Here is a 21,193-nt window from a genome sequence, read left to right on the forward strand (position 1 = left end):
TGAATACGTTTATAACTCATGTCCTTACTGGATGCACACTCTTTCCTCTGCCCACACCCTTTTCTCTTACTTTCCTCACTTTCCCTCTCTCCTTCCTCCACTCTTCCCCCTTTTCCAGACAATCAGCGTTGACAGGCTAACAGCAGAGAGGGAGGCTCTCATGTCTGATGTGTCAAAGTCCCGTAACGATGTCAGGTGACGTTCCACAGAACTCTGAGACAGGAAGTTCTGCTCAAAGGCCACAGGAAGCAGGAAGTAACCAAGGATGAGCTCTTCAAGTCACTTACAGTTATTTACCCATGTGGAGACGTAAGATGTGGTCAGAGGATGAGATGAGAGGGATAAGTAGATGCAGGAGTAAATAAGAGCACATGGAAAGTGGAGGCAGAGCGAAGGCAAGGAATGTGTGTTGACAAGTAGCACAAGAGGCAGAGGGGAGAGAGAGAGAGAGAGAAAGAGAGAGAGCGAGAGAAACTGAGTGTGAGTCTATAACTAGTTTTGTGCTGAGAGGTCAAAGTCAGGTCTGAGATTTGAAATTGAAATGAAGTGTTGGTTTGGCACTATTCCCACCTCAATACTCCATGGAATAAGAGTGTTTGTGAGTGTGTGTGTGTGTGCACATGTGTGTATGTTTTGTGTGAGTGTGTGTGTGCGTCAGTGTTCCCCCCAGGATTTCTTCGTAGGCACCAAGGACCCACGGTCAGACAGCGCAGCACAACACGACCTGTGTAACATATTATTCCCATTTCCCGACTTTAAGTCTATATTGTATATTTTAATTTGTACTGCAAAAAATGTGGAAGGCTTTAATGGAACACCAACAGCAACCTTTCTTTTTATATCCACTCATCTTTCAGTCTACAGTAAATTGTCAGTGCTGAACAAACTTCAAGAACAAAAGGGTAGAGGGCATCTGATGACTGAAGAAGTCACAATAAAAAGTACGGTTCAAAAATATTTTTTATTTAACTCCTTCTACAGAATATATTTTTCAAACCTGTCCAATTCTCCTGAAATGTAAAAAATTAACATATAATTTTGTATAAATACAAAATTATATGCCCCAGAATGTGAACTGTTTGTTTTTAGCAAAAGCTAGCCTTGCTGGTTCGCTAGCATGCTGACGCTAACTAGCATGGTAATGACACCAAAAGTTTACTTACTAGTGTAGCAAGACTGCAGCTAGCTCTTCATCACTGGAAAATCCTTTCAGGTTTTTAGCGCCCTCCGTTTGACGAATACTGAGCCAACGTTGATCCGATAATGAGCCGGGAACAGTCATGCACAAGTTTATTTTCTGTGTGCCGTTTCTTTGGAGGATCAGTAGATCAGTCCCGGTTACACATCATTACCGCTAACGTTATCTTTTTAGGGAACTTAAATTTATCTGTTTCCAGCTCCAACCGCTGCCACCATAGGCGTCCTTCCCCCAACCGTCACCTATACGCTCACCTGGAGGGGTCACTGTTGCACTTCACCCCACCAGCCTCTCCAACACAAAGAGTGGGGTGATGCATCAATTGCGGCTTGTAGCTTTAAGGATTATCATGTAAATCTAGTTTTCTCTTCCATTTTTATTTTGTTGTGCTATAACACAGCTAATCCGATATCACAAGATGGAACAAACATTATCATTATATAGGCAAGGATCTTGGGTTCTAGGATTGAACTATACTACTCTATGATACTCTATGATGAATGCTATTCGGCTTCATCAATGCAGAGTGCTTCAGTATATCAAGGACATCAAGGGAAATAAGAGAAAAGGCGAGAATGAAAGAGGGAGTGAGATGAAGAGTAAAACAGGCCATTGGTCTAACGTTATATGTTGAGGAATAGGCCAACAGATACGCTGGCTAAAATATCTTTGTTTGCCCTCTGATGGTGATATTGAGGAGTTTTATTATCTAATGAAGATTATACAACAAGCTTTAGTTATGAATTACTCACATAGGCTTGTTTTATAAAGGCATGGCTTGAAGGTGCTCAAGTCAGGCAGGCCTCCTGGTGTTTTCACAGTTTGACTGCATGTGATCCTGGATTGCTGGTGTTAATTACTGTGTTACCCGTGGTATCACTGACAACAGCACTGTCACCTCTCACTGTCACCACTCCCCTCCAAATCATCCCCATTTACAGAGAAAAAAGAAGAGATCTCTATTTGTCCCTTTTGTGGTGGCTTGTCTTTTTGGCAGAAAGGGAAATTTCCATTTAGTGTGTAGCTTTCCTAAGGTGATGAGCCCACTTAACAGCGCAACTTTGATGACTCCGCCCATGCGGTGGCAGTCTGCACATGGTCAAGCACGACAGACAGAGATAAACACCAATCAGAACACTGGCATTTGCTGCTTGGAGTTAGCTACTACGAGAGGAGAGCCCACACACCCCTCACATGTATCAAATAGTGGATCATTTCCAAAGACGGATCACAAAACAGAGCACTTACGCAAAAACAGTTTTTATGGATTTTTAAATCACAAATACATTAGGTCACAAAAATAACAACATTTCCATATTATAATTTTTTGTAGCGGCCTGCCCCTCCTACTGAATGGAAGGGGAAACCCTGGTGTGGGTCCATGTGGCTAACTGCTGGTCTGCCTGTCTATATGTTCTACTACATGATTGGTAGTGCTACTGACAACTATGGGATTGACATAGAGGGACGACAGAGGGAAGTTGAGGTCCTATTAAGTAGTGTGGAGGGAAGGGGGAAGAGGGGGGGCGGGGGGGTTGGCTGGCAGCCTGCCAGAGCTCCAGCTCCAGCTCCAGCTGCTGAATGTGGGGTAGAGAGGTGTCCTTCCACAGCCCCCCCATGGAGGGCACCAGCCCATACTGAACATCCACTGTCCCGGTACCCTCTACTGCCGCTGGCCCACATCTCACACTTTCCTACGCACTCACCTCAGCTGTTTCTCCATCTAGCCCTCTTGCCTTTCTATTGCTCTCCCAGTAGAAAATAGCTCTGCGCCAGTCAGAAGACAGAGAGAGCGTGTGTCAATTAAATGGTATGTGCTTATGCCGCAAATCACACACACATGTTCTCCTCTCCCCTCCTACCCTGTGGCCTTTGCCTCTTCTCCACCACCTAATGCAATATAATCATCCGCATTATCTAATGAGACTCTACTGTAGACACAAACTCCCTTTCTCTCTCTCTCTCTCTCTCTCTCTCTCTCTCTCTCTCTCTCTCTACTTTGTTCTCTGTCTGTCTGCCTCTCTTTGTGTATCTGGAGTAAGCTATACATCGGACGGAGCCACAGTGTTTTATGGCTCATGTGTGTTGTGACAGTGTGAAAGGCACAGGAAGGAAAGGCTGTGCTTCCTCTGATGCTCCTGCTGCTGTGGGCCAGAGGAGATAAGAACACACACACACACACACACACACACACACACACACACGTGGACAACAATCACAAATCACAACACAGATCCATTGCTGTGCCAATAGCAGGGGAAGCCAGCTCCCTAGGCACTGCCTGTGCTAACACCCCCCTCCCCCACCCCCACCCCCCGCTCCCTGTCCCACCATCACCACCCCCGCATATTAGCTTCCACATGGTTTGGCCTTAATCAACCCCCCCCCTTGCCTCCTGAACACTTTGGTCTGTTCTCATCTCAACATTTTGCGCTCCATGGTGCAACTCAAAGTATTTGAATTGGCAGTGGTGGACTAGGATTGGTGACTATTATTTTCAAATAGGCAAACAATCTGTTCAGAATTACCACTGAACTATTCATGTTAGTGACAAAAAGCAATAATGCTGGCTGCTTTACCATAGCATACCAGATCTACTGATAGAGAAGCAAGTGCTTTTGGCCCTCTCTGGCCTTTTATTGGTTTAACAATGTGTGTGTGTGTGTGTGTGTGTGTGTGTGTACAAGTGTAAGAAAGGCACTTCATCCAGTAATAACTGAAGAGCTCCCTGGAAAGTGTGTATGCTGTGCTTTCCGGGGTGAGACTGCTGCTGAGGGTGTGTGCCTGTGTTATTCGTGTGTGTGTATATATATATACAGTATGTGTGTGTGTGTGTGCGTGTGTATATGTGCGCGTGTGTGTGCGTGCACGTGCATACGTGTGCCCGCTGACGTAAGCCCCTCTATCTGATGATGCCCTTCTAATCCCCACAGTGATGTGTCATGAATATGGAGTTTAAGACTCAAATCCCCAGGGATACACAGGCTATAGATAGCTGCTCCTTCCACGCACACACACACATACACATACACACACACATACACCACACACAGGCACACACCCTCAGCAGCAGTCGCACTCCGGCAAGCACAGCATACACACCTATGCTGACCCTTATGACGTTGAAGGGGCAGAGCAGGAAGGAGCCAGAAAGAGGTGATTAAGATGAAAGTAACCGAGTCAGAAGAATTTCAATAGATGGGGGAAATGACTGAGGAATGCCGGGAATAAAGAATGCACTTTAAAGCTAATGTTTAGCTGTTGAAGTTAATATCAACTGGAGCAGTATCAAAATGCACACAACCCCTGTGCATTGCACTTCCATCATGTGACTACAATTAAGTTGCAATCAAATCATTTATGTCAGCTAGCGTAAGCTTGCTTGTGTGTGCATGTGTATAAATGTGTGGTATGTATTGGTATGTAGACTAAGAGGTATTGGCGCTTAGTGTAAGCTCTTTATGTTTTATTGAAGGTACTAATCTGGAAGTGTGGTTCCTCAGGTTGAGGTATTGAACAAGCAGTGATTGTGGCCTGGAACACACACACAGATATGTACTGTAGGTGATAAAAGACATAATGGAAGTATAATCACACTCTCTGCCTCACTCTGACACACACACACACACCCACACACACACACACACATCCCACCACACCCCATAAGCTTGCCAACCCATATGGCTTGGGGATAATAAACTGAACAGCCAGCAACACGTCTCCTCTGCTCCCCAGCCAGGCAAGCCAAAGGAATGCACATCTCTCCAGTTCACTCCCTCTCTTTATCTGTCTCTTTTTTTTCCCTCCTCTGTCTGTTTGTCATTCTGTGTCTTTTCCTGTTCGACTCTGAGGCAACGAGTGAAGGACCCTCTGTTAGAGTGGAGAGGTATGTGTCTTAGTGTATGTTGGCATCCGTGTGTGTGTGTGTGTGTGTGTGTGTGCGTTCGAGGTGTGCCAAAGAAACCAGTCTGACGAGCCTGTGAAGAGCTTGCCCTAGGGATGGAGGGAAGGGAAGAGAGGGGAAGTGGGATGGAAAGAAGGAGGGAGTGTGAGGATGAAAAGAAAGGGAAAATAAACACTTATGTAAAGGAGAGAGGGAGAGGGGAGAGGTGACCAGTAAGCGAGGAGAGCTGGGTTTAGGGAAACTGGTGCTAGGTACGTAGCATCTCCCTTCCAATCTCCCTCTCTCTTGCTGAAATGCCCAATGAAAATGTGACCAAACACGCTTCTTACCCCCCCCCCCCCTCTCCGCCCCCCTTTTTCTCTTTCATTCTCCCTTGCTCTTCTCTTCCCAGGCCTCCCACCTCTCTGTCTCTCTGTGGTGCAGTGGGACAGCCAGCGAGGCCTGCGGCAGGAGCGCCAAGCCAGGGCCTGGATTTGGAGCACGGCTGCTCTCGGTTGAGCGGGATCCAGGCCCCCTGAGGGCTCGAGGGGCGGGGGGTGGAGGGTGGAGGGTAGAGGAGGAGGAGGAGGTGGGGAGGAGAGGGAGGAGAGCAGCGGCAGCAGAGGCAGCGAGCAGCACAGTTCTGGATCACCTTCAAAGAGCTCCAGTCCCAACGGAGAGACTGGATTCCTCTGCGGAGAGAGAGAGAGAGAGAGAGAGAAAGGAGGGGGGGTGGGGGGTGGGGGTGCATGGAGGGAGAGAGAGTAGAGAGAAAGAAGGAAAGACATGGGAGACAAGAGACAAGGGGAAAGTGTGAAAAGAGAAAGGGAAAAAAGTGGTCCGGGCTATAACTTCTTTCCCACTCTTTCTCTCGCCTTCTTTTTCTCCCTCCCTCGCTCGCTCTCCCTCTCTCCGTGGCGTGCATGCACTTGCCCTTCATACAGCAGGCTATGCTGAGATGATCTATCTGTGTGCTGGAGCAGGGAGACATGGGAAATCTGGCCCGCACAAAGGCGTCGTTGTGCCTCCCTGGAGCTTCCTTTAGGGGCCAGCATGTGTGTGTGTGTGTGTGTGTGTGTGTGTCTGTGTTTGTGTATATGCGTGTGTGTGACAAGGATGAGTAGGAGTTTACCTTCTCAGGCCCCCCACCCTTCAGAAGGTTCTCCTAATGCACACATATACACACTCCCACACACTCTCTCATATGTACCTCCAAAACCCAAGGACATTGCGGATTGCTATCCTGGAGTCTCATACTTTTGCATACGTTGGATGACTTTCAGGCTCTGCATCTATAAGCCTCTTATACAATGCAAAAAAGTGTGTGACAATTTAGCAGGCCGCGGAATTGTTCCACCGGAGTTATGCATATTCACCTTTTGTGTATTTGGGAGCAAAGGGTATATTTTATGGATTGTGTACGTGTGTGTGTGCACGCGGGCATACGTGTGCGTGTGTGCGTGTGTGTGTGTGCATCAGTGACAGACCTTCATCCTGAGTCTGGGTCAGCAGTTTGTTTAGCATCAATTAGAGGCTCTGTGTTCCTCAACGCAAGCGTGAAGGGAGAATTAACGTGCAGTGGCACATTCCCACCAGCGTATTATTACACACAACACCTCAGCTGGAACAGTGCGTGCTTGTGCATGTGCATATGTGTGTATGTGCGTGCGCGTGTGCGTATGCATGCATAGGTATATGATTCAAATGCAGAAACTGCCTCCTACTTTTCTTTCCTCCTCTCTCTCCCTCCGTCTTTCTTCTCCTCACTCTCTCCCTCTCTCTTTCAAGGACCACAGTCTGACCACAGCCATTTCCCTCAGCCTCTCCTTTGCCTAGCAACACACAGCGCATAGTTTCCATGGAACATGCCTTTAATGGGAGCGAAGATATATAGATACTGGAGGGAAAGTCTCTTGTAAAGACGACTGGGTCTAAAGATTTCCTACTCTGCTCGCAGACATACAAAGTCTGAAAAACACATGTTCTATGGCCTTGGTACAGACTTTCCCCTTGCAGGCGTGCAGTGGAAGCCTACGTGGAATGGAGGGCACAGCACTTGAAACTGGGCTAATATCATCTTGATGACAACGCACTTAAATACAGGGTACGGTCAAAATAAATGAAACACCAACATAATTACTTCGCTCTGTGGTGGTGGGTTGTGCTTTTACTGTCATAGTTTTGGTCCAGTCTTCTCCTAGAGGAAGAGTAATCACCAATAAACATAATGATTTTAAGTGATCATCTGGACCCACCATCCTTGTGATGGTGGTAGAACACTCCATCTCCTCCTGTTCCTCATAAATGCTTAGCTGGGATCATATCTTCTTACTGAGAAGACTACGGCTTAAATCAACATTGTGCTTCTCAAATCATTTCGCGAGAACACATCCAGACATGTTGATAGGGCAATTGTTTTCCTTGAAAACTGCCTCCAAGTAAGATATGCATCATTCATGATCATTCAACATTATTATGTTAGAAGTGATTAGAACATGCCTAACCCTCTTAGAGATTATTGGATTGAATCCATGCCAGGAAATGTACCACACATGGGCACAAAATCACCAGAATCTTTCCCTGTGGCATTATTATCATGTTGCTGTTTTACTTTACTTTGATCATATCCTTTACATAAATATGGAGTATAAGTTTCATTACTTTCATGTTCTTTGACTGATGGTGGATAGGATGTCCGTGGGCCTTCGCCAGAAGGAGGGTTGCCTGGCTTTGCCAAGGTATGCCCTCCTGCCTTTCTCTCATGTGGAGCTAGGCTCTATACTAGCTTGTAAATAGTGAGATAAGTGTGGTTTACCCATAGCTGGGGTGTAAGGTGCACTCAGCACCGCCCTGACATGTCTGTGCCAGAGCCCAACAGGGGTGTAATTACCTGGGACAGGGTCAGCACTTTATCTTGGGTAAAAATACCTGCCTACTTATAGAGGGGGAAGTGAGAGGGCAGCTCCACGCAAAGGGAAGCCTGTCTCCACACATTCGGCTACCTGCCCTTCTGTGTCGGGTAATGCTCCTGTAGTTTCTCCCACCTTTTTAGAAGAAACATAGAACATAACTTCTTCAGCATTGCAATCCGTTATGTGGACTCTCAGAAGAAACCTCTCTGTCTTCTTCATCTGTCTTACGCTGCCGCTAAGGACTGACCTACAAAACCCTTTTACCCACGTCCAATATTCCACCCTCTGCCTCCGTAACCACAGCCACCTTTCTGTCCAGTACCTTTCCACACTCTCTCTGCTCCCCTCCTCTGCCCCGTTCCCACCACATCTGTCTCTCTGCCCTCCGAGTCAAGGACAGAGAGGGCCAAGCAGACTTGCAGAGGACAGCTCTGCTCCAATCAGAAGACAGTGAGCGCTTGTGTCAATTAAATGGTATGTGCTTATGCCGCAAATCACAGACACATGTTCTCTTCTCCCCTCCCACCCTGTGGCCCTCGCCTCTCTTCTCCACCACCTAATGCATTGTAATCATCCTCATTACCTAATGAGACCCTACTGTACACACAAACTCTCCTTCCCTCTCCCTCTCTGTTTCACTCTCTCTCACACAAACACACGTGTGCATAAAACGTAGCCACAAGCCCCACACAAAGTAGTACACTCTGCAATGCAATACACATAATCATCCGAACCTCTACATACACCACACTATCAACAGTGTGGCTCTCACTGCCACAACACTGTAAAGCCTCTAATGCCACAGTAATACTATTGTAGTGTGTATTATCAACAGGACAGTGAGCTCTGAATTAGGCTGGCAGTTGGGGAGGGGAGAACCCCCTCATTAGCTCCCTTCAATGTATCTGCTTCCCCTAATCTCTTACAATAACATAATCTCTTTAAAAGTGCTGCAGCTTAAATCCAATCTGCCTAAACCTCACACGTGATTGAGGTCAATCCCTAGTAAACCCTCAACTGTGGGGTCCCAAGAAGCCCTCCCCCTTACTCCAAACTATATGCATATATTGCATCTATGTTTTGCACTGTGCAGAGCAGAGCAGCGCACAGCCAGGAATATACTGCAAGAAGAATGTGTGTCTTTTCCCGATTCAGACATTTATCTCCGACCACAAACAGGCACCAGTGCCAACCTTATTCTTTCAGCCAGACAGAGCCTGACCTGCCGCCTGAGTGTGCCTCTGATCCCAATGCAGTTTTTATCCCTCTCTCCCCTCCGCAGCCTCTGTCCTATCTGACCCTGGTAGAGTGCAGTGCTGCTCTTTTTCTTTTTTGATGTTTTTCCATGCTGTCTCTCGCCTCCAAACCACTTACAGATGTTGGCAGCGGGGAGCGTTGTGGCAACTCCAAACGAGGAAATCTAAAAAGAGATCAGGCTGTAAAATAAAAAAACGTAGGCCCGGAGAACGAGAAAACAAGGGGAAAGAAAGAGAGCAAAAGAACGAGAGCAGACGAGCGAATGCGGGAGAGAGAAAGCAGAAAGCAGTGAGAGAGCATTAGTAGAGAATTAGTAGAGGGAGGGAAAGAGAGAAAGACTGACTGGGCATGTAAGAACAGTGATGTGATTGGAAGGCTGCTTTTTTTTTGGCTGCTGTTTGCTCTTTTGGAGGCGAACTCCAATTCAAATTCTGTGTCTCTTGATTTGGCGTCTCATCCCAGAAGAGCGTCTTCTGAAACATTTCCCAAACAGCAGACTGAGGACAAGATAAAAACAAAGGGTTTGTCCCTTTAAGGACGCGAACAATTAGGGTGTCCCGAGGAACAAGGTGAGAGTAGGACAAAATGATACTCAGCCAAAAAAGGCACCTGAATAAGGCGTTTTACTGGAAACATTAATTTTCATCACACGACTGCAGCTTTTGAGTAGCTGATAATGGAGCCTCTTAAAGTTCTATATGGTTCAAAACCACAACTTTGTATACTCCTTTCCAATTGCTGCTCCTTGGGCAGGTTTTTCCATTAAAAATAGCATTGCAGACTGTAGGACATAGGAATGGCTGCCCTGCCAATAGGAATTCACCAAGGCCTATTGGAAAATAGTTTGGCTGGGTGAAAGGTAGACTTGGCCTGGCTCTGCGGTGGTAGCTCCATGTTACCTCCCTCCACCTGTTTTACAGGAAGTAGCCTTGTCCCTGTGGATCAGAGAGGAAATGTGTTGAAATGCCACATCCTGCTCCAAGCTCCCAGTCAGAGTTCACTATAGCTAATGCTGATTATGTCCAGACACCTCCTAGAGAGAGAGGAGAGAGAGAGAGGGGGGGAGAGAGAGAGAGAGAGAGAGAGAGAGAGGGAGTGTGTTTGCAGTCTCTGCCACGCCACTCCCTGTGCTGTGATTGTAAAGATGAGTGACCTGTCTCTCCCGGCTCTCCTCTCCCTCCCGCCTCTCTCCCCTTCTCCCCTGCACTTTATTTATTAATGGATCCATTCAATTATTTACCTCACATCTTAGGGCGACAACGGGCCGGAACAGTACACAGGGTGGAGATGATACAGTACACATGCACACACCCAGCGCACAGACGCCACGCATGCAAGGCAGTTCAGGTGTTCACTCAGGAGAGCAGATTGACTGGCAGGCTATAATTCTATAATTCCACTTAGGGTGAATAGAAAAAAAATCTGTGTAGATATTTCAACCAAGAAAATTGACTTTGTTCATTAGATCAGATTCCCGTTGTGTGCTCCCAAGACGGCCCAGTAGTTCATTTCTCATTGTGACGGTGTCCTAATTGTTAGCATGCAATATACACTACCAGTCAGAAGTTTGGACACACACATTTCTCTTTATTTTTACTATTTTTCACATTTTAGAATAATAGTAAAGACATCAAAACTATGAAATAACACAAATGGAATTATGCAGTGACCAAAAGAGTGTTAAACAAATCAAAACTATATTATATTTTACATTCTCCACCCTTTGCCTTGATGGAAAGGCAAAGGCTTTGGAAAGAAATTCATACATAGGCATCAACTTCACTATTTATATTTGTCTAAGAAACACATTTCAATCATTTAAGCATAAGCCTGTAGATCAAAATCAAAAATTTAAGATAATGAAAAACATTGTACATTCAATCAGGTGTCCAAACTTTTGACTGGTAGTGTATTTTACTTCTTAATTCATCTAATTCCATCTGTAATGTTTTCTTATTTTCAGTGAAAGTAAGCAGTACTTAAAGGGCAGCAAGTGCCTTTTCACACGATGATGAAATGCGGGCTGTATACCTTTAAAAGGCAGAAGGGGACACTATAGCGTCGTGTTTGCGGTGGAGGTTGATGGTTCAAACGTATCATTGACTGCTCGGTGTCTGCTCTTATCTTCTCCCTCCGGCCTTATCCCCGCGGCGGCCAGACATGGATCAATCCCGCCCGGAATTGGGTTTCACATCCCGGAAGCGGGGATGTACACATGGGTCACTTTCATCGACGCGCTGCGGCCATGGCCATAGGTATCCGTCATACAGACCATTGACTGGTTGTGACCATGAAGGTGCAAATTCATCACGGAGAACGGCTGCGGTGGACGAGGTCAGCGGGAACCTCGGTCACTTCTCGTCTGCTGCCATGTTGGAAAGGAAACGTTCTAGATATTATCATTCATGTTGATGTTAATACATTATGACATGAATGTACAGTTACAAACAAGTTTGTCTAGTGACGCTAAAATTGTCAATAAAGTATGAGCAATTAGATGGAAAATGTTTTTTTTTCTGCAAAATATGATTTTTCACATAGAAATATAATATACAATACAAAATAAATAACCACAAATCTGAAGGATAAATCCACACTCCTGTCGCAGGTGTGTGTGTTTGTGTGTTTGTATGTGTGCGTATGTGTATGCATGTGTGTGTGTGTATGTGTGTGTGTGTGTGTGTGTGTGTGTGTGGGCGCCTGCATGTCACGAGTCTAAAATGACGTAAAGGTGGTAATAAAACAGAGATTAACATAAAACCTAACCCACAGTAAGAAATGTGTGTGTGTTTTTGTGCGTCTGTTTATTTGTGCAAATATGTGTGTGCATGGAAGAATGGTAAGACTACTTGTGTTTAATTATTTGTGTGTGTGTGTGTGTGTGTTTGGGGGGGTTAACAAGCTGAAGATAAATAACAGATGCAGTGATGCTGTCTTGATGTGAAACCCAGACAGGGCCGGGCTCAGCTGAGGATTGAAGGAGAGAAGATGAAGGGAAGGATAGCGAGATGAGCGAGAGACGAGAAGAAGATGGTGCTGAAGATTGATTGCCATTGACTCTGGTCCAGTGCACCGAGAACTGTGAGATTCCAACAGCCAGCCTGAAACACACACACACACACACACACACACACACACACACACACACACGTGCGCGCATGCACACACCTATGAGATAAAGTGAATCCTTGGTAAACACAACAAAAAGCAAAAATTTAAAGCACCAGGGAGAATGTGAAGACACTGAGCTGTAGGAAAGTGGGGATTATACAAATAAAGAAAAGTTGCATAAATATATTCCTTTAATCCTCTTCTCTTCATTATGTTTGCATTTATAGGCATGCATGCACTAGCACACAAACACAAACACAAACACACACGCACACTCACACACACACACACACACACACACACAAAACACAGAAAAAAACATCTTAGTAACTGGTTACTGCTCTGTAGTGTGTGTGCCCCTCGGGAAAAGCCTGCTTTAATTCCCCAGGAAATCATTGTGATTTAGAGTAGCAGGGAAGTCACTTCCAATGAAAGTCAATGGGCTGCTGGTGTGGCAGTGTCCTGGGCTGTGTGTGTGTGTGTGCGTGTGTGAATGTGTGTGTGTGTGTGTGTGTGTGTGTGTGTGCATATGCAATATACCTAAATGGATTTTTTTTTTAATCTAAATGCAATTAAATCAACATGATAACACACAATGAGTTAAAACGGTATAGTGGCTGGTGGTAATTAAAATAACCTTGTATGGCTCAGAAAAAAAAAAAAGTAGTTAAACTAGCAAAAAGATCACCAGCGCACTCTTCTCCAATTTATGCATGGTGCACGAGTGTACGCAATTTTTCAAGTCTGTATGTGTAGAGGAGGAAGAGATGCACAAACACACTGCAGACACTTTAACTGCGGCCGAGCCGAGACGAGCGTTCGGCGAGTTTCTAAAACCTGCAGCAGCTGACTGGGTCTGGAGCTCGGAGGCTGGAGGGTCCAGGCGATGAAACGCAGTAGGCCGGACTTGGAGCTTCTGTCCCTGGGTCCGCTGCTGCTGCTGCTGGTGGTACTGTACAAGGAGCTGGAGGTGGAGGCTGGCAGAGCAGGCTGAATGCAGATAGGATCTCTGTGGGGGGGCGTGAATGTGTGATCGGAGACTAAAATCATTACAGTACGCCTGGTCACTGTGTCCTTGGCTCTTCCGCTGAGCTGAGGCTGATGCCTTCCTCTACATTCCCCCCCTCTCCCTCTGTTTCTCCCTCTCATTCCCTTTCCCTTTCTTTTTACAATTTTCCACACCGTACATTTCTTTATGAAGTACTTGATGTCTTTGGCTCACACGCTGCTTTTCGCAAAATGTAAAACAGAATTCCTGTGGGTATGAATTAGAGAAAAAGTTGTGTTTGTGTGTGATTGAATTAACTGCGCCCTAAGTGCTGTCACGCCCGCATCGTGTTTATGTTGCACATATAATGCACTTAACCCACTGGTAAAACCAATAGCTTTAGACACAACAAAATATCACACAAACAGTTGATCAATTTGTGTGTATTGATTTACTCACTTCTTGTGATATAAATCAGATCATGAATACATTATTAATCATTTGATTTTTTTTTCAAGTGGTATGTTTACGTCTAGCTGCAAGAGATTTATCATATCATATAAAGGAGAAACAAATAGAATTTGAGCCGCTCTTGTGAAATCACTGACAGTCATTACGTATAATGATTTTTTGTACATTTAATGACACTGCTTGTTTGATCATCTGTTTGATTTCTCCAGGAGACCTTGGTGATGATATTCAAGCTCTTTCTCTTTCAGTTCTGTGCGTTCAGCTTGGCTTCAGGAGAAGCAAGTCTGTTGAGTTCTGAAGCCGTAACAGACCATATGATACACAATACACAACCCTATTTTTCCTCCTGTTTGTGTGCCTGAGTGTGTGTCTCTTTCTCTCTCTTTCTTTCTCACACACGTGCACGCACACACACACACACACACACACACACACACACACACACACACACACACACACACAGGATCTTTTATATATAATGTATATAAAAAGAGGGATGGGAGAGAAAGAGGGTGAGTCAGATTCCCTATAGACAACAAAATACTTATGAGTTATTTTTGTCATTATCATAACTGTAAATATAGGCCTCCTTCTCCTATATGGCTGGTTCACCCCAGCTGCACTCATGCCCCCAGGCTACAGTAGCTGTCGAGAGAGAGAGAGAGAGAGAGAGAGAGAGAGAGAGAGAGAGAGAGAGAGAGAGAGAGAGAGAGAGAGAGAGAGAGAGAGAGAGAGAGAGAGAGAGAGAGAGAGAGAGAGAGAGAATGTAAACCAGACTGGCCTTCCCTGGGTCTGATTGGTTGATTCCCTGCCTAGCGGTTTTGTCCTTGAGAATGTGCAGACACGGGGCAGATAATGTTCTGACACCAGAAACTCTAGACCCGGACCAGATCAACACTTACTCTCTTCTCCTTCTTCTCTGCTTCTATTGTCACACTATCCGGACATGCAGACTGAAGAGTGAGAGTGTTTGTTTTTTTGCCTCCAAATCAAGAATGCGTTGTTATTAGCCTACTTTACGTTGCACGTACGGTCATTAGTGGAAAAAATCATGTGAGAATTCCCTGTACTTTGTATTTTGTGCGCGCATTGCCATGCAGCTTTGTTTGGGAAAAAGACATCTAAGAAATTGAGAGTGTACTGACGCATTATTATTAATTCACTCTACAAATTTTAACCATGGAAATATCACGCGCACCCGCGGGCGCGCACACACGGGATGTGGAGGTATTTTGAAATTAAGATCCGGGGGTCACAACAGTGCACAGGCGGTCGAGTACTTTTTCAAGACTCAAATTGTGTAACAGCCAGCCGGGATGAGCCTATGCTGTATTCAAACCCACGCCACTGCATGCCAAAAAACAAACAACCAAAAATCATTTTACCACTTCATGTAAATCTGAGGTTTTAATCTCTTCTCCGGCATGTTGCAAGGTCAAAGATCTCCTTTTACCGTGGGCTCTTGCAACGGCGGGGTTTCTGCAGAAGTCAGCATGCCAGCAGAGGCCAGCAGCACAGGAATCTCCCTGCAGCGCCACATAAACGGCCAGACCCGGTTAGTTTCTGATCTAATCACAGCAGGCCAGTAGGCTCGAATCCAAGGTTTTCATCCTATGATTCTGTGGCCGCAAATAAAATAAAGGCCAAGGACAAATGGTGCTAAAAATGCAATGATGAGGCATTTGACTGCTAGAGATAGAGAAACATTTTTTTTTTCCCAAAAGGAGATGCACAACATTTTGGATCTCTAATTGTGACTCCTATGAGAAGAATAATCAAGCTTTCCAGGAATGTGTTTTTATTAACTTTAACCTATGACTTTTTGGCAATTGGTGTCCTCTTAAAGTTATTGTCACTGAAATCGTGGGTGGAATTATTAATTATTGGTAAATATTGGTAATATGTCGCCTTCTATATCGCTTTCCCTAACATTCAACCTGCACTGGATTTCGTCATCATGGCTCTTGGTCTCATCTCCTATGGGGGCAGAATAAAAAGTCTGAGAGGTAATTATTGCCATTTCAATGACTTTAATAAGCAAAATAGGAAACAATTTCTTCCAAAAACAACCAAAAATAAGACAAAACAGAAACCAGCCTGAATGGAACTACAACAGTTCAAATTTAAGTGTTTTACTCTTATTTATATAAACAGGATTGAAAATTGATCCCCATCATCGCAAAGTACATGGAATTGATGAAAACAAAACAACAACCCGCTGCTGCAGTTTCAATTCGATTTCAACACAGTTGAATCAGTAACAAACCAAAGATTGTTAAATGCATGACTTTTCAACAATAGTTTCAAATGCAAGCACCATGCTTATTCGATATGATCTGACAGTTTGTTAATTTAAATCATTAAAATAAAAACTTTAACTATGCATCTGGCCAGCAGAACCAGAATCATCAAATAATAATAAAACAGACAAAAAACGTATTATATAACATACACATAGTTTTCATTTTGAGAATTTGCACAACCTGAATCCCCTTTTTTTACTGACCGGCAGAAAAAAAATCAGGAAAACATATAGGCTAGCATTAATATTCTTACTTCGTATTAAAACGCATGCGTTATCTAAATGTTAACTCTACATAAAACCCCTGACATGTAAGTTGTTGGACTTTTTGAAAATATAAATTATTGTTGTTACTGCTAATATGCTACAGGTGAGCCTAAAGTACGCCAATCAGAGTGAGAAAGGATAACTTGTCTCTGTTTGGGTCTGATGTGGTTAGGGTTGCGCAAGAGTTAACAGAACGGCAGACAGCAGTTCTCCTCTGAATTAATGCCACGACAGCCACATTGAATTAAAATGATAGAGAACATGTGCCCACATATTACTGTTGCCTATGTGGGCTACACAGTATGTTCAAAACTTTTAACCATGTCTTGGTGTGTAATAGTGTGCAATCGATGTGTTATCTGGGTCCTATAATATTGTGGCCACATGTTTGTCTCTTCAACCTCACACAACAGATGTGAGTGTGTCCAAATATTACTATAAAACTTTGCATTTAACAATCTAGTATCATAGTATGTCTTCCTGGAGGGAGGTTTGCACAAAATTCAAAATGAAAACTTAGAAATCATTATCCAAAAGTGCACTTGACACACAAAGTTTGTTGTATTTAAATGCAACTGAAAAAATGCCCATATCTCTCAATCAATACCCCAAATGAAAAAAAATATATAAATGAGACAAAAACACAACACAAAGAAAGAAAGAAGTTCAAACCAGCCTCCTCAATCTTGGTGTGCAGTTTTGCGGTTGCATAATATTTACAAGCCTAAAGAAACCCACACCATATGATACTGCACCGGCAGTCCTGCTGTTCTGTCCCCGTTGCATTTCTCTAACCCCCCAAACTATGGAGAAGCGCAGATCAACAACATGCTCTTAATATACACGAGAAGATGAAGGTACAAAATAGAAATTATTACCATACATGTCCAGCATGCAGGATTAATATTTAATGCAGATTTTTTGTTTCAATATATATTCGAATATAACCAAGCAGGCAATAAATCAATGAGATGTTGCATAAAATGTCCCCCCTGTGGCGGGTTAGTAGACAGAAGTTAAGTTTGCATAATGTGGAGTCTTGGTTTTGGAGATTTTTCTCAGATTACGGGCCCACTTGTCGAATGTGAGTCTCGTGTGTCGCAGGCTGTGAGGCCAGGCCTACTTGTTGTTTCATAACAATGTCATCATTTTGGAGAACAAAATTGCCAGACAAATGCCTCGACGCCATCCCACACTACTTACAGATTATTTAAAAGCTGTAGCCTCAAAGGAAAAAACAAAGTTCATCAGCCGATCCTCTTCTTTGAAGAAGAAAAAAAGTCTCTTCACTACAAGCAACTAATCTACAAAGATGCTGCGACTGATCAGACACTCTACATTGCTCTTTGTATCTCAGTTGACACGTGGATGGAGAGATGATTATATATGAGAATAGTATTTGATGGATTACTCTTCTAATATGAATATAATTGTTACCGTTATTAGTATAATCATAAACAGTATGGGAGGGTGTGGATTATTATCGTTTGTTCATCAGCCAGTCAGTCAGTTGTGGAGAAAGGAGGGGGGGGGGGGGGGGGGGGGGCACAAGAAAAGGCTATTACAACTCACATGAAAAACTCTGGTGATGACGGGTTGTCACTAGTAGAGCCAGCCTCGCGGAACCCGTTATTGGCCCCCGACCCCGTCAGTTTCTCACACTTGAGTTTGTAGGCGTCCCTCTCCCTCGCCAGCCGGCTGATCTCCGCCTTGAGCTGCTCCACCTGGTTGATCAGCTGGGTCTTCTCGTTCTCCAGCACGTGCTTCTGCTGCACCCGCTTGAACCGGCAGGACTGCGCGTAGCCCCGGTTCTTCAGGGTCCTCCTCTTCTGCTTCAGGCGGATGACCTCGTCCTTGGTGAAGCCCCGTAGGTGTCTGTTGAGCTCCCTCACCGACATGGACACCAGCTGGTCGTCGGAGAAGCGGTCCTCCACGTTGAGCCCTCCCCCGGAGCCGTGGTTTTGGCCCAGATGGCCGTGCGGATGGTGGTGATGATGGTGGCGGTGGTGATGAAGGGGCTGGTGGGACTCCGGGGACACCGGGGACGGGCTGTCGGGGTCCTGGCTGTGGTGATGGTGATGCTGGCTGTGTGGGTGGTTGTGTCCTCCCGGGTGTCCGGACAACTCGTCGGGGTGGTGTGGGATGCCCCCCGCGTACGGGTGGTGGTGCTGCTGGCCGTGGCCGTGGTGGCTGTGGTGGTGGTGCGGGCCCCTGTAGCCCTCGAAGGCGCCTTGCTGCTGCAGCTGCTGTTGGACGTGCGGAGGCGGAGGATGGCCGTGAGCCGTGGCTCCGATCAGGGCCTCCACTGCGTCCTCCGGGGTCAGGCTCAGCGTCTGCGGGTCTATTTGCTGGTGGTACCCGCCGTTCGGCATCCAGTACAGCTCCTCTAGGTGGTTTTTCTGCTCTGTGGGGCTGAAGCTGGGCGAGGAGGGCACCGAGCTGCAGGGTGTACTGATGGGAGTGGAGGACACAGAGCCTTGGGGCTGGAGGCGGTTACACTGGCGCACCCCGGGGCGCTCCAGCCCGGCCAGGCCTTCCTTCTTCACGTCAAACTTCATCAGGTCAAAATCGTTGACATATTCCAGAGCCAGAGGGCTGCTGGGGAGCTCCGGGCCCATGTTCAGTTCTGTGCTCATGTTGCTGTCGCGACTCTTTTGCAGATATGCAAAGGTACTTGCGAGCGTTGCAAAAACTGACTTATTAATCAGCGTCTCTTCTCTCCTTTCTTGTCTCATGCAATAGTTCTTTTGGCTCCTCCACCGCTGTGCACTAGCTTGCTGTAGCAAGAAACACCGAGTGATCGGTGGAAAAAAGGAAAACGAAGAAAAGTAGTGGGGGAAAACTTTCAGACTAATGCTCTGCAAACGACATCGGAATTTGCGTCATTTAGCCTACTTCTGCTGGGATAATCTGGCACAGAGACCAGGACAGGAGGTAGAAAGCAATGCGTCTCAGTGCAAAAGTAAAACCTCAGTCCCTTCAGTAGAAGTGTATTCACAAAGAATCAACATAAATAATAATACAAAAAAGAAATACCACGCATATACGCTGAGACGGGCACCAGTCCTCGTTGCAACTTCTTGGTTATAAGTCCCTTTTTTTCTCCAGGAAAATAATGCAGAAGCAAATAAGCAGAGTAAATAGGGCGTCTGATTTTCGCTGAGAAGCAGCTTTTCCAGCTCTGCACCGCAGAGATTTAGGCTTGCCTCTCCGACTCTCACTCGCTCTGGTATCCAGCAGACTGCGCTTGAAGCCAGCCAGGGCTTTATCCTTATAGCGCACCGTGACGTCGAGCTGAAAGGCTGGATCCAGTGCGCGCTGCTCTCCAATGGGAACGGGACTCGGCGCTGAAATAGAGGAAGAGAAGGAGGAGGAGAGGAGAGGAGGGGGCACAACACACTCTTGACAGCTACAGACAGTCAGCTGACCGACTTCCCTAAAAGCAGAAGGTGGGAGGAAAAAGGGGGAGAGAGAGAAAGAAATGCCTTCACTTCATGGGCTCTGTCTTTTGCAGCTCCCGTTTTACGCACAGTTCCTTCGCTTTAATGGCAATTGCAGATTTACATGAGAGTAATAAGAAGGGTATAAGCTACAGTCCTCTTAAAATAAGGCCAATGTAAACTTGATAACAACACGTTGAAAGTAGGCTGCAGAACACCCCTCTGCAAAAATCTCATGTTCAGTCTCAAAATCTCAGTTTTGTTAAAACAAGAGGAAAATTCTGCCAATGTGGTGAGATAATTTCCTTTGTTTCCAATGCACTTTAACTTGGTTCATTATGTAGAAAACATGTCAATATCTTGAAACAAAGTTGAATAAGGCACACCATTCCACCAATATCATGAAAATGTTACAGCTTGATTTGCTTTGGAAACAACTGGAATTTTCTCACCCCAGCGACAACTTTTGTCACTTGTTTTAGAAAAATAAGATTTGAAGACTCACTACTAGATTAAAACCCTTTTTTTAAACATTGATGTTTTTTCGCAGTGCTCCCCTGATTTGAAATTGATGTGCACTAATGGCATATAACCAACACCAAACGTCAGATATGACAAAGTAACCAATCACAAGTGCGAGCAATAGTGTATACAGTGTATACGACCATTATAAGCCTATTCACCAGAGGCAAAAAGATAAGCAAATACTGGTTGAGAAGAGGATGATAGCCTACTGTAACAGTCAGAGCTCGTCCACGCGGGGGTGTTAACAGTGTTGAACAGTTTAATCTTGACCTTTCACACGAACAAGAAAACATAACTTCACTGGGAATTAATCAAACCGTCCACTGTTCATGTATGCGTTGAAGAGTCAAAAATAGTTGGCTATCAGTCAGTATTTTGGTGTTTAGATGAATAGCCCTAACGAAGAGTCACTATAACATTCACATAAAACTCATATAGGGCCGTACAGTGTGTGGTGCTCAGTATTGAGTATACTGACCTTATTGTAGGCTACTTCATGAGATTTTTTATTTATGGTAACACTATAATATTCTTATCCATATAATACTCCTATAGAGACGTATTTTTTTCTGCCATATTTGTAGGCTATAGAGTTCTGCTAAAAATCTTATAGGATTACTGTAGTTGTTTTTCGTAAAGACCTATAGTCCCTATAGTCACAGGGACTTTGTTCACAGCCTATTACTAGTAAGTTACTCCCAGAGTCCCAGTGTTCACAGACACCAGGCTCCTCTTGGCTCGGACAGTTTGTTTTACACCGGGCAGCATCACAACAGGGGAATCATTAGAAAACAGGCTCAAGGCTGCCCCTACGTGGGCAAGCGCGTGAACCAGTGAAG

The 21,193-nt window shown here is 45.1% G+C and overlaps 1 protein-coding gene across 1 annotated transcript; it reads right to left on the reverse strand.

Annotated features, from left to right (window-relative positions):
- Positions 1–15,839: 15,839 nt before the first annotated feature.
- mafba (MAF bZIP transcription factor Ba) lies at positions 15,840–19,611 on the reverse strand. Its single transcript, XM_071911661.2, has one exon. It carries the CDS (start codon positions 19,122–19,124, stop codon positions 17,958–17,960), a length of 1,167 nt encoding a protein of 388 aa, XP_071767762.2. The 5' UTR covers positions 19,125–19,611; the 3' UTR covers positions 15,840–17,957.
- Between the last annotated feature and the right edge of the window lie 1,582 nt (positions 19,612–21,193).

Source organism: Centroberyx gerrardi, chromosome 14, assembly GCF_048128805.1.
Source record: "Centroberyx gerrardi isolate f3 chromosome 14, fCenGer3.hap1.cur.20231027, whole genome shotgun sequence".
NCBI classification, from domain to species: domain Eukaryota; kingdom Metazoa; phylum Chordata; class Actinopteri; order Beryciformes; family Berycidae; genus Centroberyx; species Centroberyx gerrardi.